The sequence below is a fragment of the Anomaloglossus baeobatrachus genome, chromosome 12 (genome assembly GCF_048569485.1).
Source record: "Anomaloglossus baeobatrachus isolate aAnoBae1 chromosome 12, aAnoBae1.hap1, whole genome shotgun sequence".
In the NCBI taxonomy this organism is placed as follows: domain Eukaryota; kingdom Metazoa; phylum Chordata; class Amphibia; order Anura; family Aromobatidae; genus Anomaloglossus; species Anomaloglossus baeobatrachus.
Genome location: NC_134364.1, coordinates 101,413,511 through 101,434,211, shown reverse-complemented (window position 1 = coordinate 101,434,211; position 20,701 = coordinate 101,413,511). Strand labels below are relative to the sequence as shown.

At 45.8% G+C, this 20,701-nt stretch overlaps 1 protein-coding gene across 2 annotated transcripts in view; it reads right to left on the bottom strand.

Moving 5' to 3' along the window:
* Positions 1-5,654: 5,654 nt before the first annotated feature.
* Positions 5,655-20,701, bottom strand: part of CERS2 (ceramide synthase 2) — a 36,566-nt gene continuing 21,519 nt past the window's right edge. For both annotated transcript variants that reach the window (XM_075330647.1, XM_075330648.1), the window contains 10 exons: positions 11,060-11,233; positions 10,649-10,766; positions 10,073-10,191; positions 9,842-9,899; positions 8,732-8,782; positions 8,555-8,647; positions 8,305-8,433; positions 7,388-7,494; positions 7,109-7,262; positions 5,655-6,555 (listed from right to left, as the gene is read on the bottom strand). In XM_075330647.1, coding sequence (XP_075186762.1) covers positions 6,427-6,555; positions 7,109-7,262; positions 7,388-7,494; positions 8,305-8,433; positions 8,555-8,647; positions 8,732-8,782; positions 9,842-9,899; positions 10,073-10,191; positions 10,649-10,766; positions 11,060-11,233 — 1,132 coding nt within the window. In that variant the 3' untranslated portion in view covers positions 5,655-6,426. The remainder of the gene's footprint in view (positions 6,556-7,108; positions 7,263-7,387; positions 7,495-8,304; positions 8,434-8,554; positions 8,648-8,731; positions 8,783-9,841; positions 9,900-10,072; positions 10,192-10,648; positions 10,767-11,059; positions 11,234-20,701) is intronic.

The following is a 20,701-nucleotide window of genomic DNA, read 5'->3' as shown; positions in this document are numbered from 1 at the left end:
GACCGATAGGATCCCACTTCACCCAGAGCCCTGAGGGGGATGGGGAAGGAAAACAGCATGTGGGCTCCAGCCTCCGTACCCGCAATGGATACCTCAACCTTACAACACCACCGACAAGAGTGGGGTGAGAAGGGAGCATGCTGGGGGCTCTATATGGGCCCACTTTTCTTCCATCCGACATGGTCAGCAGCTGCTGCTGACCAATCTGTGGAGCTGTGCGTGCGTGTCTGACCTCCTTCGCACAAAGCAAAAAACTGAGGAGCCCGTGTGAGCACGGGGGGTGTATAGGCAGAAGGGGAGGGGCTTAACACTTTTAAGTGTAATACTTTGTGCGGCCTCCGGAGGCATAGCCTATACACCCAATTGTCTGGGTCTCCCAATGGAGCGACAAAGAAAAAAAAAGTTTGTCCAAAAAAATTGGCGCACTTGTCACCATTTTCCACGACCCGTAGTGTTCTCATTTTTCGGCATATGGCACTCAGTGACTAATTTTTTGTGTATAGCTGACTTTTTAATGGTACATAAAGTATATTTTTGATCCTTAACCCCTTCAGCTCTGGACAATTTTTCATTTGTTTTAGGGTTTTTTTTGCTTCCCTTCTAAAGAGCTTTGGGTTTTTTTCCCCATCAATTTTGCCATATGAGTTTTGTTTTTTGTTTTTGCAGAACAAGTTGTGCTTTTGAATGGAATCATTTTTACCAAACAGTGTACTCTAAAACAGCAAAAAAAATTCCTAGTGTTTAAAAATTGCAAAAAAGTGCGATTGCATGATTATTTTTGGGATATTTTATTCAGTGTTCACTATATGGTAAAACTGATGTGTGGGTGTGATGTCTCAGGTTTGTGCGAGTTCGTAGATACTAAACATGTATTGGGTTACTTTTAGCTAAGGGGTTAAAAAAATATTCAGTTGCATAAAAAAAAAATTGGCGCTTTTGTGAACCATTTCCGCAACCCGTAGCGTTCTCATTTTTTTGGCTCTATAGCTCAGTGATGTCTATTTTTTGTGTCATGAGCTGTCGTTTTTAATGGTACCATTTTTACGCAGATGCTACATTTTGATCTCCGGTTACTGAATTTACACGAAGTTTGCGACAACCACAAAATGTAATTTTGGCGTTTGGAGTTTTTTGCTGATTGCTGTTCTAATTAATTTGATAGTTTGCTAGGTCGGGCATTTCTGAACTTGGGGATATCAAGTGGTGTTTTTTTTTTGTTTTTTTTTTAACCCTTCATTTTTGTTGTGTCGTGAATGGGGGGGTTGTGTGATTAACCTATTTATTTTTTTTTTAAATTATAGCCCCTGACGGGGTCTAGTATAAGGATCAACAGTTTGATCGCTCATTCATTTCTGCTAATGAGAGCTGCACAGCTCAGAACAGGAGAAATGCTCAAGTCCTGCATAGGCATAAAGAAAACTATATATTTCATACTTCTGTATCTCTACAGTCATGGCCAAAAGTTTTGAGAATGCCACAAATATTAATTTTTACAAAGTCTACTGTTTAAGTTTTTCTAATGGCAGTTTGCATATACTCCAGAATGTCATAAAGAGTGATCAGCTTAACAGCAATTACTTGCAAAGTCAATATTGGCTAAGAAAATGAACTTCAACCCCCAAAACACATTTCAACATCATTGCATTCCTGCCTTAAAAGGAGCAGCTAACATTGTTTTACTGATTGTTCCATTAACACAGGTGTGGGTGTTGATGAGGACAGGGCTGGCGATCAATCAGTCATGATTAAGTAAGAATGACACCACTGGGCACTTTAGGGCTAAGCCACACGGCGAGAAAATCGGTGCGAGTGGAGTGCGATAAAACATCGCATTCCCCTCGGACCAATTCTAGCCTGTGTGTCAGCACACATGGGCGATTATTTTCTCAGCCCTAATCGGACCGAGAAAACAATCGCAGCATGCTGCGATTGTAATCCGAGACTCTTTCTCTCGCACCCATTCAAGTGAATGGGGCGAGAGAAAAATCGCACTGCACTCGCGGTACACCGGTGTACTGCCAGTGCAATGCGAGAATGGCTATAGCTGACTACGCAGGAGAGAGGGAGAGAAATCCCTCCCTCCCCTCCTGAGTGCCGGCCCGCCCCCCGCAGCTGAGGTCTGCTCGCACGAACGTACCTCAGTTGCAAGGACACAAGCATGAGACTCGGCTCTGCTGTACTGCCAGCACGAGCCGAGTCTCATGCAAGGGGATCGCAGTAATCCCCGTGTGGCCCCAGCCTTAAAAGGAGGCTGGTGCTTGGTATCATTGTTTCTCTTCAGTTGGTTATCTCTAAAGAAACACGTGCAGCCATCATTGCTCTGCACAAAAATGGCCTAACAGGGAAGAGTATCGCAGCTACAAAGATTGCACCTCAGTCAACAATCTATCGCATCATCAAGAACGTCAAGGAGAGAGCTTCCATTGTTGCCAAAAAGGCTCCAGGGCGCCCAAGAAGGACCAGCAAACGCCAGGACCGAATCTTAAAACTGTTTAAGTTGCGGGATGGGACTACCAGCAGTGGCGAGCTAGCTCAGCAATAGCAGCAGGCTGGTGTGAGTGCTTCTGCACGCACTGTGAGGCGGAGACTGTTTGAGCAAGGCCTGGTTTCAAGGAGGGCAGCAAAGAAGCCACTTCTCTCCAGAAAAAACATCAGGGACTGACTGATATTCTGCAAAAGGTACAGGGAGTGGACTGCTGAGGACTGGGGTAAAGTCATTTACTCAGATGAATCCCCTTTTCGATTGTTTGGGACATCTGGAAAACAGCTTATTAGGAGAAGAAGAGGTGAGCGCTACCACCAGTCTTGTCTCATGCCAACTGTTAAGCATCCTGAAACCATTCATGTGTGGGGTTGCTTCTCAGCCAAGGGAATCGCACATCTCACAGTCTTGCCTAAAAACTCAGCCATGAATAAAGAATGGTACCAGAATGATCTGCAAGAGCAACTTCTCCCAACTGTCCAAGAGCAGTTTGGCGCACAACAATGCCTTTTCCAGCATGATGGAGCACCTTGCCATAAACCAAAGGTGGTCACTAATGGAGCTTATGGAACAAAACAGAGATTTTGGGTCCATGGCCTGGAAACTCCCCAGATCTTAATCCCATTGAGAACTTGTGGGCAATCATCAAGAGACGGGTGGACAAACAAAAACCAACAAATTCTGGCAAAATGCAAGCATTGCTTATGCAAGAATGGACAGCCATCAGTCAGGATTTGGTCCAGAAGTTGATTGAGAGCATGCCAGGGAGAATTGCAGAGGTCCTGAAGAAGATGAGTCAACACTGCAAATATTGACTTGCTGCATTAACTCATTCTGTCAATAGAACCTTTTGGTCTCATAATATGATTGCAATTATATTTCTGTATGTGATGTAAACATCAGACAAACACAATAAAAACCAGAGGGCAACAGATCATGTGAAAATAGAATTTTGGTGTCATTCTCAAAACTTTTGGCCATGACTGTACAGTGAAACTGGTGGAACATATATGTTTTTGTAATGCCTCATTGTATGCCATTCTCATTTTTGAATGTCCCAAGTGTATAAATTGTTATGGTATGTGCATTTTTGATATTTCTTTTTACAGCATAACCATACCTACACCAGTACAGTGTGTAGAATGGGGAACAGGTTTCTAAGTTCATTAACTTCCAATGCAAGTTTACACAGATTTAAATTTTAAGATTTATTATTTTTTATGTAATTCAGAGTCCTGATTCGGGCCTTTTGAGTGCATCTTTAGCTTCTAATACTTTATTGGCCGGTCTTTGCATCTCTGTGACATTGAGTGCACAAGCTTCTGCAGATGTCACGAGTGATGATGTGGTTCCAGGCCAGTATCAAAGCCTCAATCAACTCTCTCTTGGTCTTTTTTTTTTTTTTTTTAGATATCTCTCTTGATACCTTGTGCCACAAATTTTCAATTGGATTGAGGTCAGGGGACTGGGCTGGCCAGTCAATAGTAGCCACCTTGTTACTCTTAGCTCTGTGACAAGGAGCATTATCATCCTGGAAGATATAATCCCCTGAAAACAAGTGTTGAGCAGAAGGCAGCATTTTCTTATTAAGGATGTCTATGTATTTTTTTGCATTAACCATACCCTCCACAATATGGAGCCTTCCAGCACCATTGGCTGCCATACAGCCCCAGACCATTACTTTCATTGGATGTTTCACAGCTCAAACACTCTGGCTTGTACTCTTCATGTGGAAACCTTCTCACATAAGACTTGCCATCATTTCCTACAATACAAAAAGTGCTTTCATCACTAAAGAGCACTTTTTCCCACTCCTCCTTCCTCCATTTTGAATATTTCAATGCCCACAATTTTCGCCTTTGTCTTTGTATGGCTGTCATCAATGGCTTCTTTCGGGCCTTGCACCCTTCCTAACAGTTGATGTTGCTACCTCAATATTGCACGTTTCTTGCCATTCTCGCAGAAGCTGAGGAGAGCGGAGCTTTCCATTGGCAAGGGATGTTCTTCTCAGTACTCTATCCTCCCTTTTAGTTGACTTTCTGGGCCGACCAGATCTGGGCTTTTCCCGGGTAATTCCAAGCTGCTTATGTTTCTGCAAAATTCTTACAACTGTGCTCCGATTACAGCCGACCTCACTTGCGATCTGGGGGCCAGTATAACCCTCTTCATGTAGCACCACAACTCGCACACGATCCTCCGCTGACAAGAATCTGAAAGCTCCCATCATAAAGCTCTACAGTATCCTTCACTAGATAGACCTACAGATAAAACAAACAAACTAAGCAGCAGATGTGAGGCAATGTAATGGAATGTGATTGGCTGCCATATCCAGGTTATGATTGGTCGCAAGAAACTCATCTTTGATTGGCTAATTTTGGATCTGAAGCTGTACAATATTTAGTTGTGCTTTCAATTCTCATATTGTTGCAATAATTTCAGGCAAAACTGCTTCATAAGCTAAAAATATTACAGGGAGAGAATGCAAATTATTTTCTAATCAAAACAATATATAAATTTGACTCAATACATCAAAGATATTCAACAGAAAACGTTTAAAACTTGAAAAATCAATTTATCCTATGCAGGACTTATGAACACCATTGTAACTGTGCTACCTTGGCAACCATCTTCCCATGATCATGTCACAGGACTTCCATTATCAGTGGGCAAGTGCACATTTCACGCCTCAGGCTTTAAAATTGTGATGTCACATTTTGACAGTAAAATTTATGGCATGGGTGGATTGCAGATGTGTCTGCGAGGCACACATGTCTGCTGTTCAAATCAACTGACAGGTGTGAGGATCACCCATTCATGATTTGGGACGTATAAGTGAGTCTTCAATAGTGAAAGGGTTAAACAAACCATCTCTGCAATTTTCACACTGGCCAATGGAAGCTTCAGAGACTAACTTCCTTTTTCCAAGAAATTGACCCACGCATTAGCAGCAATAGGTCTGTTTAGTATTGAAGCATCTAATGCACGTGCACAAATGTCAATCTGAAAGTAGGGGGAAGAGAATAAGTTTCCCTTAGTGGTCCTGACTTTGCTGATGAGACCGCTGGAAAAAAAAAAAATAATAATAATCCTGTGACCAGTGAGGGGGGGAAAAAAAAAAAAAAAAAGTTCTGTTTAATAAATAAATAAAAAAAAATTAGAATATCACCAGCTGTTTAAGCAATTTTTCCATACATCAGGAATATCTTTTAGGTCTTATTTATTACATTACAATTTATTAGTCCACTAGAAAGATGGCCGCCGATAGGTCGGCTAGAGAAAATGTAAAAGGTAATAGCATCAGGATACATGCTCAAGGCTTAAAATTGATATCCATCTGTACAAAGAGAAAATTCCAATAGTCTCTGTAGAAAATAAGGCAACAATACTACGGTATATAATAAATACATCCGCTACGACGACGAGGAATTCCAGATAGTGGTCGGCGATCATCCACCACGGTGAAGGTGCAGTATTCACATTCATTGATTGTCAAAATGGCGAATCATGGCGCCTAGGTAAAAGAAAATGGACCGTTGGCAGCGGTCAGGCAAGACAGTGGTTCAACCCATGGTGTTGGGAATCAAAACTCATGACAAGGCAAGGCCCAAAACCGCAATCCCTGCTGTTATCCAGGTCATCGACTTTCTCCAGGACAAAAAAAAAAAAAAAATAAAAACAACAAACAAAACAAAGAATATAAAGAAAGTCATCTCTGGAATGTGCATTGGGAAGGAGCCAGTCCCTCCACTCCAGCAGGAACTACAGGCTTCATACACAGTAATAGGAACAAAGATTTAGAAAATTAGTGTAAGAAAATACAAATTATAAAAAATGTCCAGTAAAGACGCTTCACTCCTTTCCTTCCGCGGTCAGTGAGGAAGGTCTTCGAGATGTTGGCAAGGTTAGAATCAGTAGTGTGAGAGAAAAGAGTCGGCATTGGGGCCTCATTCCGCCTTGTGGTGATTGTTGTTTTGCAACGAATGACCATTGACGAGCCCATTCTTGGTGGGTTCTTCCTCATCTTCGTCCGGAATGTCAGTTTCATCTTTATCGCTCCTTTCATCTTGTTCCAGCTATTAGAAACCAAGAGAAAATGAATAGGACCAAGAAGAAAACAGGACAGAGCAGGAGATGAGCTGCTAACAACCCAGAAGTTGCAAAGGTAGTCAGACAGAGTCCATTAAGGCTACAGTCTTTTTACAGCTTACGAAAAATTTTGCAGTCATACAAGAAATAGGAAAAATGTTACTTTGTTTACAATTCGTTGCCTTGGTGACTGACCACCTTGGCTGTCCAGCTTTTGCACACAGAAACCAGTTGGCATAAGCTAACATCATATTTTAGCCATCTTGGTCAGCTTCAAATTAGTGCTTACAAGCTCAATAGTAAAGAGTTTGTAAACACTACACATGTTCTGCTAAAGTGCAGCAGTGGTCAGTCTCCAAGGCAACAGGCTGTAAACAAAAAGTGATAGCTCTGGACAGCATGGAACAATCATAACCCTTTCCTACCTGAATTTTCCTAAATTCAGGTGGGTTATCAGAGCAAGTACACCAGTCTCATCAAGATTAACCCTAATAGCCACTATTAATGTTCAATCTTGACCCAAAACCAAAGTGGTCTTACCTTCCCCGTAAGAAACTTGTGTGCCATGCCAAGGATGAGGTAAGCCCAGAATATGTGCAGACATTGTAGTACCCACAGCATCACATTGAAAAAGTAGTAACCGAAGAAGGGCGGGTAGATCTCTACAGGGTAAACCCAGGTACAATGTAGGATCCTGCAAATAGAAGAAAGTCTGACAACAACTGAACAGAAAATGATACACCATAAGTTGTCAGGAGCTCGCTGTTATGAAGGAATCCCGCAATATTGATCATTTAATAACCTCGACCCCCTACTCACCAGAATGGAAAGATGATGATCCTTGTGATGATGAAGACAAAGGCGAACACCACAAACAGGTTGTTGCAGGTCTCCTTCCAGCCCGCGTAGTTAAACATCTTTGCAGACTAAGTAATAAAAAACAAAAAAAAAAACAAAAACACTTTGTATCTTGTATACATTTCTACAATTGGTGGTACTCCAGCACCCATGGCTGTTAATACCTCTACTGTTTTATGAACCAAGAGCAATTCAATGAGATTTTCCACTGTGCCTGATACCAAACTTAAAAGGATGGGGGAGGAGCTGGACTCAGCCAATCCGCCAGCCCATGGGAGGAAGGGGGGGGGGAGGGGGAGGAGCTGGACACAGCCAATCTGCCAGCCCATGGGAGGGAGGGGGGGGGGGGGAGGAGCTGGACACAGCCAATCCGCTAGCCCATAGGGGGATGGAACTCAGCCAATCCGCCAGCCCATAGGGGGGGGGGGGGGGGAAGAGCTGGAACTCAGCCAATCCACCAGCCCATAGGGGGGGGGAGGAGCTGGACACAGCCAATCTGCCAGCCCATAGGGGGGGGGGGGGTGGAGCTGGTCTCAGCCAATCCGCCAACCCATGGGGGAGGAGCTGGTCCCAGCCACTCCTTAACTTAACAAGGCTCCACCCTCAATGCCCTTTCCAGTTGAATGCCAGCCAATCCGTCATCCCATGGGGGGAGGGGGGGGGAGCTGGACTCAGCCAATCCGCCAGCCCATAGGGGGGGGGGGGTAGTTGGGGGAGGGGAGGTGGAGCTGGTCTCAGCCAATCCGCCAACCCATGGGGGAGGAGCTGGTCCCAGCCACTCCTTAACTTAACAAGGCTCCACCCTCAATGCCCTTTCCAGTTGAATGCCAGGCACAACAAATGTTTATAGTACCAATATATATAATATAAGCGCTTACCTCTAGGAAAAAATCAGAGGCGTCATGAATGACCAACACCAAAGTACCCACGCGGATGTAGTTGGCGCACCATGAGAAGCTGATCAACACAATAGTGGCCACGTGGTGGATGATCTGCTCTTGGAAGTCCTGGATGTGACCCAAAAGTATTGCAGTATTAGTCTCATACTCCATTCACAGCCAAAGCAGCATTCTTAAGTCAGCCTCCTGCTGCGTGAAGATAGGAGTGGCTGAAAATATCATTACCAACCTTCCTCTTAACGTCAAACGCCACTCTGAAGAGTAGAGACCAGTAAAATCCCAGTGAAATCATGTAATACCAGTACTGGGACGGGAGCATAGTCTAAGCAGAAGAGAGGCATTGTTAGAATACACTACAGGTTAGGGGTTAGTACCAATAACTGGTGTGTCAGTACATGGGAATTACCTGTTTAGGGAACTCTTTCCAAACCTCTCGCAAATCCTGAAACCAGGGTTTCTACACAAAAAAAAAATAAAAAAATGTTTTTTTATAATATATTATAATACTAGCTGTAGCACAGAGGGATCTATTCCTATATATTATATAGTCATTACACACAGAGGGATCTATTTATATATAATATATATATATATATATATATATATATATATATATATATATATATATATATATATATATATATATATATTTAGCTGTACTACTCTGCTTCGCCCGGGTTACTAACCGTTAACAAAATAGAATTTATTCTGCACACAAAAACCACAAAACAAATAGAAATGTAATTATTAAAAGGCACAAACTAAGCTAATAGAAGCATTTCACAACATTTATTTCAACACCACAGATATTCCACACAGATTTAACTAAATTGGCCAAGTAATGTGCCCCGTCTGTCTCTTTGCCCAGTCTGTCTCTTTTTTCGCCTGTCTGTCTCTCCGCCGACATCTTATTACCTCACACATAAGCGTCTTATACTATGAATGACTGTCCTTTATTCCTATAACAACCAATCATAGCTCCTATTAATAGCCTGTAGCTCACAGCTCCAGTCACTTTAATGGAGGCAGGATTTTTGACGAGTAACTGTTAAGCGCAGGGTTAAATTTTCTTGACAAAACATAGTCTATGACGTTCCCTGAGTCACATGGGTTGAGGTGGAAAATTTTGTGATTGTAAATGCAACGGTGTGGATTCCTTTAGCGGACACACACTCCGCTTTATATATTAGATCATATTATAATATATTACATTATAATTATATTAATATAAATAATATATAATAAATAAATTATATTAATACTAATAATAATTATATGATATATTCCAATATATAATAATGTTATTTTTTTTTAGAAATATATATATATATATATATATATATATATATATATATATATATATATATATATATATATATATATAATGTTTATGTGTTACATGCACACATATTACACACACATAAGCACAAAGCTCGCCCTTTAAAACAAAAGCAAGGAGTGCAGTATTGAGCCTAGTCACACAGACGTCGCACAGTAGAAGGATAGGAGTACTCACGTCTGCGAGGACGGCCATGCCAGCAATGAAAGCAAGAAGATAATAGGTGAATCTCCAACTGTGAAAATAAAGGCAGACTTCTGATTGGCCGAGAGATACAAAAACACAAAACAAACTACAGCAATTCTCAAAATGTGTAATATCCCTGCCCCACTTTGACATTTCCCGCACCGTCTTCCATTATGACAGCTAGAATCTTGCTACGTGGTCGCTATAGACATCACCATGTACCTGGCTTCCCGGAACTTCTTCTGTAAGCTCGGCCGGTCCTGGTTTCTCCTCCGCCGGAACCATCTCTCCACTTGGCGTACAGTAAATTTACTCGACCTTGACAAGTTTTCCAGGACACCCTGTCAGGAAACGTATACAATAAAGCCATTTTCTATCAAATATTGTTCACAAATTTGTCTAAATCTAAGTTACTGAGCTCTTCTCTTTTCAGAGATAATCCATCCGCCTCACAGGTGTGACATATCACGATGCCTAAGGCACACCTGTGCAATAATCATGCTGTGTAATCAGCATCTTGATATGTCACACCTATGAGGATGGATTATCTCCGCAAAGGAGAAGTGCCAACACAGCCCACAATGGGGCGTCCCAGCCTACCCACTCTTGCCCATGGGGGAGGAGGGGCATCCCAGCCTACACTCTCTTACCCATAAGGCGGCATCCCAGCCTACCCCCTTAGCCATAAGGAGGCGTCCCAGCCTGCCCACAATCTACTTGCTAATAGTAACATCACAGTCATCCCCAAACCCCTCCCCATTGGTGACATCACGCACGTCCCCTAGATTGACATCACACCTGTTTGGGGTGTTTAGAGCAGCTTTTGTAGAACGTCTCCAGCACCGGATTATGGGCTGCCCGCAGCTTCACCTTGTCTTTAACACCCAGTACCTTGGCAAAAGGGGAGGCCACGTAACTGTAAGACAAATCATAAAGTCACAGGTCAGGAATATACTGTGCTCTTGCATACATACATGGGAAGGAGCAGAGCTGCAGTGCAAAGCATGAGCGCAACAGCTGATTAACACTTCTTCCAAACTATACATATGGTATGTATTACTATATACATGCTAGGCATGGATTGTCCCCCCAAAAGAAAGTTAAAGAGATAGGAATACAAATTTTAGCTGCAATACTACACTTGACCACTAGATGTCCCTCAGAGCTAACGATCTGATCGTCGTGATCGGATCATACCAAAGTACTCACATTTCAAAGATGTACCGCACGATAAGGAAGACGAAAGCGAGGGGGATGGAGATGTACAAGTCGGACGCTTTGGCGTATACGCGGCCATCCTGGTCCTCGAGGTCCGCCCACGTCAGGTTCTTGGGAAGCCAGAGTCGATGCCACCAGAAGTAGTCGTAAGCGGTTTGCAGCATCCTGTATGAAGAGTTAGAACAGAAAATATAATGGACAACCCCTCTAATATTTGATTGAAACCACTTAAGCAGATGCAGAGTAGCTTCTTTCTGTACAGAGGTTGACGCCCTTGGAAAGTGATGGATGGCAGCCGCTCCGGAGATGTCTGCACACGCATCACTGAGAAGACGAGTCAACCAAGTCTCGATTCCAAGTTCTGCAGGTTCCATGTGCCAGAGGGGAAAATAATTTGCCTGAGATCGGTTTCCATTTGTAAATCTATGCAAAGCTTTATCTAAACATATACGGATCATCAGCAGCATCGGGCGGTCAGCTGAGGACATCCTGCTCACTCTAGGATATCAATATGGCATCCAGTTCAGACTTTAAACTTATTTCTCATCTTCATGTATGAGTATTTTCGGATAGTGCTTGTAAATACAATAAGTTTTGCAATTTACTGCATATTAAAATTTTCAGCCGTTCTTGAGATATTAACACTTTTCTCTTGTTTACAGAATGTTGCCGTGGAAACCGACCACCACTGCTGGACATTAGAATGTGTACAACGCTTGCAAGCTCTTTTGAATCAGTTTGTAAGCGCTATTTTGAATCTGGCCAGGATCCCTGGAGTGAAGCGTTACCTCTTATGTCTGTCCTGTTTAAGCGCAGAGCTTATGTAAGAGACAGCAGCGGTGGTCGGTCTCCTAGGCAACAAGTTATCAACAAAAGAAAGAAGGGAATTTTGTTACTTACCGTAAATTCCTTTTCTTCTAGCTCCTATTGGGAGACCCAGACGATTGGGTGTATAGCACTGCCTCCGGAGGCCACACAAAGCATTACACTAAAAAGTGTAAGGCCCCTCCCCTTCTGGCTATACACCCCCCGTGGGATCACGGGCTGCTCAGTTTTAGTGCTAAAGCAAGAAGGAGGAAAGCCAATAACTGGTTTAAACAAATTCACTCCGAAGTAACATCGGAGAACTGAAAACCGTTCAACATGAACAACATGTGTACCCGAAAAAAACCAACAATCCCGAAGGACAACAGGGCGGGTGCTGGGTCTCCCAATAGGAGCTAGAAGAAAAGGAATTTACGGTAAGTAACAAAATTCCCTTCTTCGGCGCTCCATTGGGAGACCCAGACGATTGGGACGTCCAAAAGCAGTCCCTGGGTGGGTAAAGAAATACCTCATGTTAGAGCTGCAAAGACAGCCTTCCCCTACGGGGAGGTAACTGCCGCCTGCAGGACTCTTCTACCTAGGCTGGCGTCCGCCGAAGCATAGGTATGCACCTGATAATGTTTGGTGAAAGTGTGCAGACTGGACCAGGTAGCTGCCTGGCACACCTGTTGAGCCGTAGCCTGGTGTCGTAATGCCCAGGACGCACCCACGGCTCTGGTAGAGTGGGCCTTCAGCCCTGATGGAACCGGAAGCCCAGCAGAACGGTAGGCTTCAAGAATTGGTTCTTTGATCCATCGAGCCAGGGTGGCTTTGGAAGCCTGCGACCCTTTGCGCTTACCAGCGACAAGGACAAAGAGTGCATCCGAGCGGCGCAGGGGCGCCGTGCGGGAAATGTAGATTCTGAGTGCTCTCACCAGATCCAACAAATGTAAATCCTTTTCATGTATAATCTTTGTTTATTAAGAAAAATACAATACAAATGACAAGAACCAAAGCATAGGATCAAATATTGCATACAAATTTGACTTACAAATCAATTCCTTAGAAATACAAAAAAGAGTCATGTAGACATATATCCTTCTGAAAAGTAGCAAAAGGCAATAACAGAGGGAAGGGAAGAAAGGAAGGGGACATGCATATCTCAAGATCTTCAAATTACGAATGTTATCTGCCCCTCTCCCCCCCTCCACATTTGTTTGACTCTATTCCCTCTGTTTACTTTGGATAGGGTATTATTTCAAAACCAAAATATATTGAGAGGGAGTCTACGTATCCACTTGACTCGTATACCAGAACCTTAGGCACTAAGAATCCAACTTAAGGTCAGGAAACAGGGTGAGAAAAAAAAAAAAAAAAAAGGGGGGGGGGGGGGGGGGGAATGAGCTAGCAGTGAAGATAGTAACGACATAGCGAGAGAAAGAAGGTGAAGGGTGGGTAAGTCCGAGGGTAAGGGATGTCCATGTTCTCCCAGGTGCGGCTGTTGGAGAAACCAGGCCCGGCCAGTATACCCCTTCTATTCAAGGACCAAACAGTTCTCTATACGCATTTGTCTCTTTGAAAAGGATCCAAGGTTGCCAAATCTTTAAGAATTTCTCGCTGTCCTCTGTCACCTCCGCGGAAAGCTCCTCCATATAACATATGGAGGAGAGTTCCTGCTGCCATTCTTGCATAGAAGGAGACGTTGTCTTCCGCCAGTGTCTAGGTACCACCGAACGGGCTGCCGAAAGGCAGAATCTAAGTAAGTCTCCTTTTTGTGTCTTAATTGAGCCGGGCAACATGGACAGCAGAGAGATCTGTGGGGAGGGCAACACCCTCTCTCCAGAGATATTGGTATATGTCCGAAACACCTCTAGCCAGAAGGGTTTAATTAGCGGGCATTCCCACCATATATGCAGCATTGTCCCCGGAGAACTTCCACACCGCCAACACAGCTCAGATACAGAGGGGAAAATCCTATGCAGCTTCGCTGGGTACAGGTACCATCTTGATAAAATTTTGTAATTCTTTTCTTTCGCATAGCCTGCCGTGGCCAGCTTATGGGTAAACAGATATGCTTTCCGTTTTTCTTCTTCAGAAAAGGTGGTGTCCAATTCTATCTCCCATTGTGACATGAAGTGTGGATCCGTATCTGCCTCAGGAGCTGCCTGACTCAACAATTTATAAATTAATGATATTAAGTGAGAAGGTGGGGACTTCTGCATGAACAACCCTTCAAATGGGGTCAAGGAAGGGTTGGGTAGATGTTTCCATTTTCTCAATCTATTGCTGACAAATGAGTGCAACTGTCTGTACTCTATCCATGATAATGAACAAGGGGGATCCATACCCTGCAGATCCCCAAAGGACATGATGTCCTGTCCTTTTAATACATGATGAATCCTAACATCATCCTCTTTTCCCCAGCGCAAGAAAGTGGAACGGTCAGATCCCGGAGCAAATTCCGGATTGGAAAGGATCGGGGTGAGCAGGAGTGGAGGACCAGATAACGAACTCTTTTGTCGGGTCCGATCCCATTCTTTTAGCGTGGCCTTTACCAAAAAGTCAGCCGTAGGTAGCTTCACTCCCTCTCGTGACTCCAACCAAGGTAGATACCGTAAGGGTACATGCGCTCCCCCTTGCTCTAATGCTACCCACTTCTTATGTTCAGCAAAAAAGTGCCAGTCAAACATGCGCATTAATAGAGTAGCCTGATGGTATCTACGGAGGTCTGGCAGTCCAGCCCCTCCCCCGTCCGTCGGTCTGGTTAAAGTATGATATTTTATTCTCGCCCGAGTGTCCCCATACAAACTTGATCAACGCCGATTTGAGTGTGCGGAAAAAGCTAGCGGGTGGAGATATGGGGACCGCTTGAAAAACATATAGAAACCGTGGGAGTACGTCCATCTTGAAAGAGTTGATACGTCCAAACCACGAAATAGGTTTTTTGTGGTATGATAGGAGATCTTTGAGTGTGCGTGTCAATAGGGTTTGATAATTTAACGCGTAGAGGAGAGAGAGGTCAGCCGGGATCTGTATGCCCAAATATTTAATTGCTTTAGTTTGCCACCTGAATGGGAAATTCTGTTTAGCCAATGCCACTTCGTGGGATCCTAGGGTGACACTCAGTGCTTCCGTTTTTGAGTAATTCACTTTGAAATTGCTTACCTCTCCGAATCTCTCAAACTCCTTCATCAAAGAGGGTAGTGTAATGTGGGGTTGAGAAACATAAATCAATAGGTCATCAGCATACAGGGAAGTCTTATAAGTCTCCTCATCCACCCGTAGACCATGTACACTGGGATTCCTCCTTATAGCGTTAGCGAGGTGCTCCATCACTACCACATACAGCAATGGCGAGAGAGGGCACCCCTGTCTCGTGCCATTCCTTATCGCAATGGGTCGAGACAATGCTCCATTGACCTTGATCCGTGCCGAGGGACACGTATACAACGCCAATATTTTTTGTAAAAAGAGCGGGCCCAAGCCAATCTTTTGTAACGCGGTTCGGAGGAAATCCCAATGCACCCGGTCGAATGCCTTCTCCGCATCCACAGATAAAAGGCCAACCGGTGAAGAAGAAGAGATCGCATTAGCCATGAGTAATAAAGTCTTATTCACATTGTCGCGAGCCTCCCTACCTTGAACAAATCCGACCTGATCTGAGTTAACAATTGAGGGGAGGAGAGGGGCCAGTCTATTGGCCAGTGTTTTAGAAAACAATTTCACATCCACATTTAATAAAGATATCGGCCTATAATTGGTAACCAGAGATGGGTCCTTGCCGGGCTTCGGCAAGACTGTAATGAACGCCTCCAGGGACTGCGCCGCAAATGGAGTCGTGTCTGAGACCGAATTGAAAACCCTTGTAAGGAATGGGGCTATCAATTCTCTAAATGTCTTGTAAAATGCCGGGGAGAACCCATCCGGGCCCGGGCTCTTTCCTGCAGGAGAGCTTTTAATCACCAGCCCCACCTCCTCCTCTGTAAACTGTTCTTCTAATTGTGAGACCTCCTCCTCCCTCAACGGTGTGGATGCCGTGTCTGTGATGTACTCATTGATCCTCTCCATCAGTTTACTCTGCTCCATATCCGCCAGGCGTCCCTTAATGTTATATAGATCAGAGTAAAATGTCCTCATTTCCTCCATGATCTCCACCGGGTTACTCGTGTCAGTGCCGCCACGCCGCTGTATTCTCGGTATGAATGATGTGCTGTTGCGGGGGTGAAGAAGGCGTGACAGGGGCCTACCACATTTGTCCGAGTGTTGATATAGGAAACGTTGGTAATGAGAGCGGTATTTAAGGTATTTTTCGTTAAGAAGCGTCTTCAAGTCCTCTCTATTTTTAACGAGGTCTGCTAAGACCCCAGCTGATCCGTTTCTTTTATGTGTGGTTTCCAACCTATGTATCGCATCAAGTAGTGTGCTAATTTGCGAAGTCTTCAACTTCTTAATACGTGCCCCATGTTTTATTAAAACTCCCCGAATTACGCACTTGAATGCTTCCCACTGAAAAGGTAGGGAGGTGGAGTCCCCGGCGTGTGTTGCCAAAAAAGACCTCTATTGCTTCCTTGACATCATTTGCGCACAGTGTGTCCTTCAATAGATTGTCGTTAAGTTTCCATGTCCACTCACGCGTCTGACCCCCCGGGGGCGAAACTGTTAGGAAAATAGGTGCATGATCGGACCAAACCACGCTTCCGATCTCAGCAACTGGGTGCCATGTGAGGACGTGTTGACTTACTAAAAAAAAATCAATACGGCTATATGAGCCGTGTGGGTTTGAGTAAAAGGTATAATCCCTTCCCGAGGGGTTTAATACCCGCCACACGTCCGTCAATTGAACCTGATGCACCTCCCGTTTAAAGGACCGTAAGTGGGATAAGGGAATCGCGCTTCGGCCAGTTGAAGTATCCACCTGTGGATCTAGGGGCATATTAAAGTCTCCCCCCAAGATGACCACTCCCTCTGAGAATTCTGTAAGGGTTCTGAGAAATCCCCGTCCCGCTTTTGACTGATCTACATTGGGCGAATACCAACCCGCAACCGTGAACACATTACCTGAGATTCTCAATTTAACCATAACGTATCTGCCTTCTGGGTCCAACTTCATGTCTATCAAGGAGTGACTCAATGATTTATGCAAGGCAACAGACACCCCCCTGGATCTAGAGTCTGCGTTAGTACCATGGTACCAGGTCGGATAGTAGCGATTTTTCATGTTGGGGACACAACCAGTTTTATAATGAGTTTCTTGGAGAAGAAGAATGTGCACCCTCTGCTTGTGCATATCATAAAGAATTTGGGTCCTTTTTTGGGGAGTATTAAGTCCCTTCACATTCAAAGAGCCGAATTTTAGTTCCGCCATGGTTCCGCACCTAGGGTCCAAACAATCACCTGTGTTTGGAGAAAGGATAATAGGGAAGTTGGGGAAGGTTGTAGGAAAAACAGAGAAAGACAAAAAAAAAAAAAAAAAAAAAAAAAAAAAAATTGAAAAGAAGAGGAGAGAGAAGAGGAAGTAAAATAAGAAGAGTTAGAAGGAGAATTAGAACAATTAGCACAGAAAATACTTCAGCACCAAGAAAGGGCTAAAGCGTACCGCCAAACCTGACGGAGTTAATGGGGTAGAACTATATAAAGCTGCACCTAGGCCAGCCAAGTGCAACAACCCCAATAGAGAAGCGGACTGCACATGGAAGGCAGCTCCGCCCAACCCAGAGCATATTATTTTAACAACTTATATCAGCAACCTTCATTTTAAAGTTACGCCGCCCTTCAGCCTTTAACTTTAGCACCAAGTGTGTTCCTCGCGGGGGCCTGGCGGCCAATTAAGATGTTCTCACCATCCCCACGACGACGCACACTCAGGCCCCAACCTTTAGACAAAAGGCAAAAGGAGGCCCCTCCAACCCATCCTTGGTAATGCAATATAACATTAACTGTCAATAGTGTGTTAACCTGTAATGAGAAAAATCAAACCACATCTCTGCAGTAATATGACTTATACGCCTTATAAACCTTCATAAATCTTCGCCTCCTTGTGAATGTCCGACCTCAGCCACGACCTTCGGGCACCTCTTCCTGGTTTCTCCTCCTCTCCCAGACCGCCGCAGGGTGGACGCCCCCTGGTCCCCCGGGGGGCAAACACGGCCAGTCTGTGATGATCACCTCCGGAATCCGTAAGGCCGCTGTAAACGCTGGAACCCCCACCGGGTGGCTCAATACGTGCACCCTGCCCGCCTGCCGTACCCGCAGGCGAAAAGGGAACCCCCACGTGTACGGGATATTCCGTTGGCGCAGCGAGTCCAGGAGCGGGCGTAATGCCCTCCTTTTCTGGAGTGTCCATCTGGAGAGATCAGGCAAAAGTTGTATCCTCCGTCACTGGTGTCTTAGATTCTCTGCCGAGCGGGCCCGCCCCATTATGGCGTCCTTGAGTTGGTATCTGTGTACCTTGCAGATGACATCCCTAGGACGGTCCGGGTCCTGAGAGCGGGGACCCAAAGCTCTATGTGATCGGTCCAGCTCCAGGGGAGAGTCCAGTGGGACTTGTAACAGAGCATTAAAAATGTGGCGTAGGGTTTTGTCCAAATCCACAGATTCAATCGATTCCGGCAAGCCACGGACCCTTATATTGTTTCGTCGGTTGCGGTTTTCAATATCGTCAATGAGGTCAGTCAGATACTGAAAGTGAGCATTATGGGAAGAAATGCGGGAATCTTGCTCTGTTATTTTAAGTGATAGGGATTGTGCTGCAGCTTCAACAGCCCCCACTCTTTCCCCCATCTGCTGTACTTCGTCTCTCAGGCCTGAGAGCTCTGCGCGATAGGAGCTTTCCAATCTAGTTACATATGAGTCCATATCAGCTTTTGTAGGGATATTTTTGATGTGACTACTGAGGCCCTCTAACACCCTCCACATCTGGAGCAAAGGCTGATGATCTGTGTGGCCTATTCCCCCGCTGGTGCCAGGGTGCCCGGCCTCTTGAGCAGCACTATTAAATGTAGCAGCTGAGAAACACAGGCTTGCAGGGGGGCTCCCTCCAAAGAACACAGTCCCAGCGGTTCCCATCTGCACAGGGAAGACGCACAGCTCCGTGCCTGCAGCAGCACAGTGGTCGGGTGAGGCAGCCCTCCTTCCCTCCCCCCTCCGAGTCTCCAGACCCAGAGTAGCTGGCGATCCTCCAGTGGAAGTGGGGCCAGATGAATCCTCCAACATCATGGACCCCCCCGCATCACTGCCCTCCCCCCCCGCTCCATTCATGTTAAGTGCCGCCTGGGTGCAGACTGAGTTTTCCGTCACTGTCCCGCCGGCGTTCTGGGCCTCGGCGCCATTTTGCCTTCCCGCCTGAGGAGCCGCTCGAGGTGCCGCTCCGGCCTGCCCCTCACTGACCTGTGCCCGCTCTTCATTGCCGCCTGTGTCCGCAGCCGGAGCCCGGGCGTCAGCTGCATCCTCCGGGTCCTCCGCCGCCACTGCCGCCGCCGCGGCTGCGCCCAGGGAGCGGCCGCTTCTCGTATGCCTCGCTGCGTCCGCCATCTTGTGCTCAGGGGCTGCCCGCTCCGGATCCCTCAGATAGCTCCTGATATCCCGCGTTGTGGTGGCCGGTGTTTTAAAAGTATGTCGGGGGCCTCCTCCCCTCCTCCTGTTGCCCATCCGCTGCTCAAATCTCCGTTTTTGTTGCCCTGGTGTTATAAATGCCCGGGTCAGGGCAGGAGCAAAGACACTTCACGTCTCTATCCCTCCATGTCCAGGCCACGCCCCCCGTAAATCCTTTTCATACCGAAGAACTGGATGAGGACAAAAGGAAGGCAAGGAGATATCCTGATTAAGATGAAAAGAGGATACCACCTTAGGGAGAAACTCCTGAATGGGGCGCAGCACTACCTTGTCCTGGTGGAACACCAGGAAGGGAGCCTTGGATGACAGCGCTGCTAGTTCAGACACTCTCCGAAGAGACGTGACCGCCACTAGAAAGGCCACTTTCTGTGAGAGACGAGAAAGTGAAACATCCCTCAGAGGCTCGAAGGGCGGCTTCTGGAGAGCAACTAGTACCCTGTTTAGATCCCATGGATCTAACGGCCGCCTGTACGGAGGGACGATATGACAAACCCCCTGCAGGAACGTGCGCACCTGGGAAAGTCGTGCTAGACGCTTCTGAAAAAACACGGATAGTGCCGAGACTTGCCCTTTAAGGGAGCCGAGCGACAAGCCCTTTTCCAACCCAGATTGCAGGAAGGAAAGAAAAGTAGGTAACGCGAATGGCCAGGGGGATACTCCTTGTGCAGAGCACCAGGATAAGAAAATCCTCCACGTTCTGTGGTAGATCTTAGCAGAAGTGGACTTCCTAGCCTGTCTCATGGTGGCAACGACTCCTTGGGATAATCCTGAAGACGCTAGGATCCAGGACTCAATGGCCACACAGTCAGGTTCAGGGCCGCAGAATTCCGATGGAAAAACGGCCCTTGGGACAGTAAGTCTGGTCGGTCTGGTAGTGTCCACGGTTGGCCGACCGTGAGATGCCACAGATCCGGGTACCACGACCTCCTCGGCCAGTCTGGGGCGACGAGTATGACGCGGCTGCAATCGGATCTGATCTTGCGTAGCACTCTGGGCAAGAGTGCCAGAGGTGGAAACACATAAGGGAGCCGGAACTGCGACCAATCTTGCACTAAGGCGTCTGCCGCCAGAGCTCTTTGATCGCGAGACCGCGCCATGAACGTCGGGACCTTGTTGTTGTGCCGCGACGCCATTAGGTCGACGTCCGGCACCCCCCAGCGGCGACAGATTTCCTGAAACACGTCCGGGTGAAGGGACCATTCCCCTGCGTCCATACCC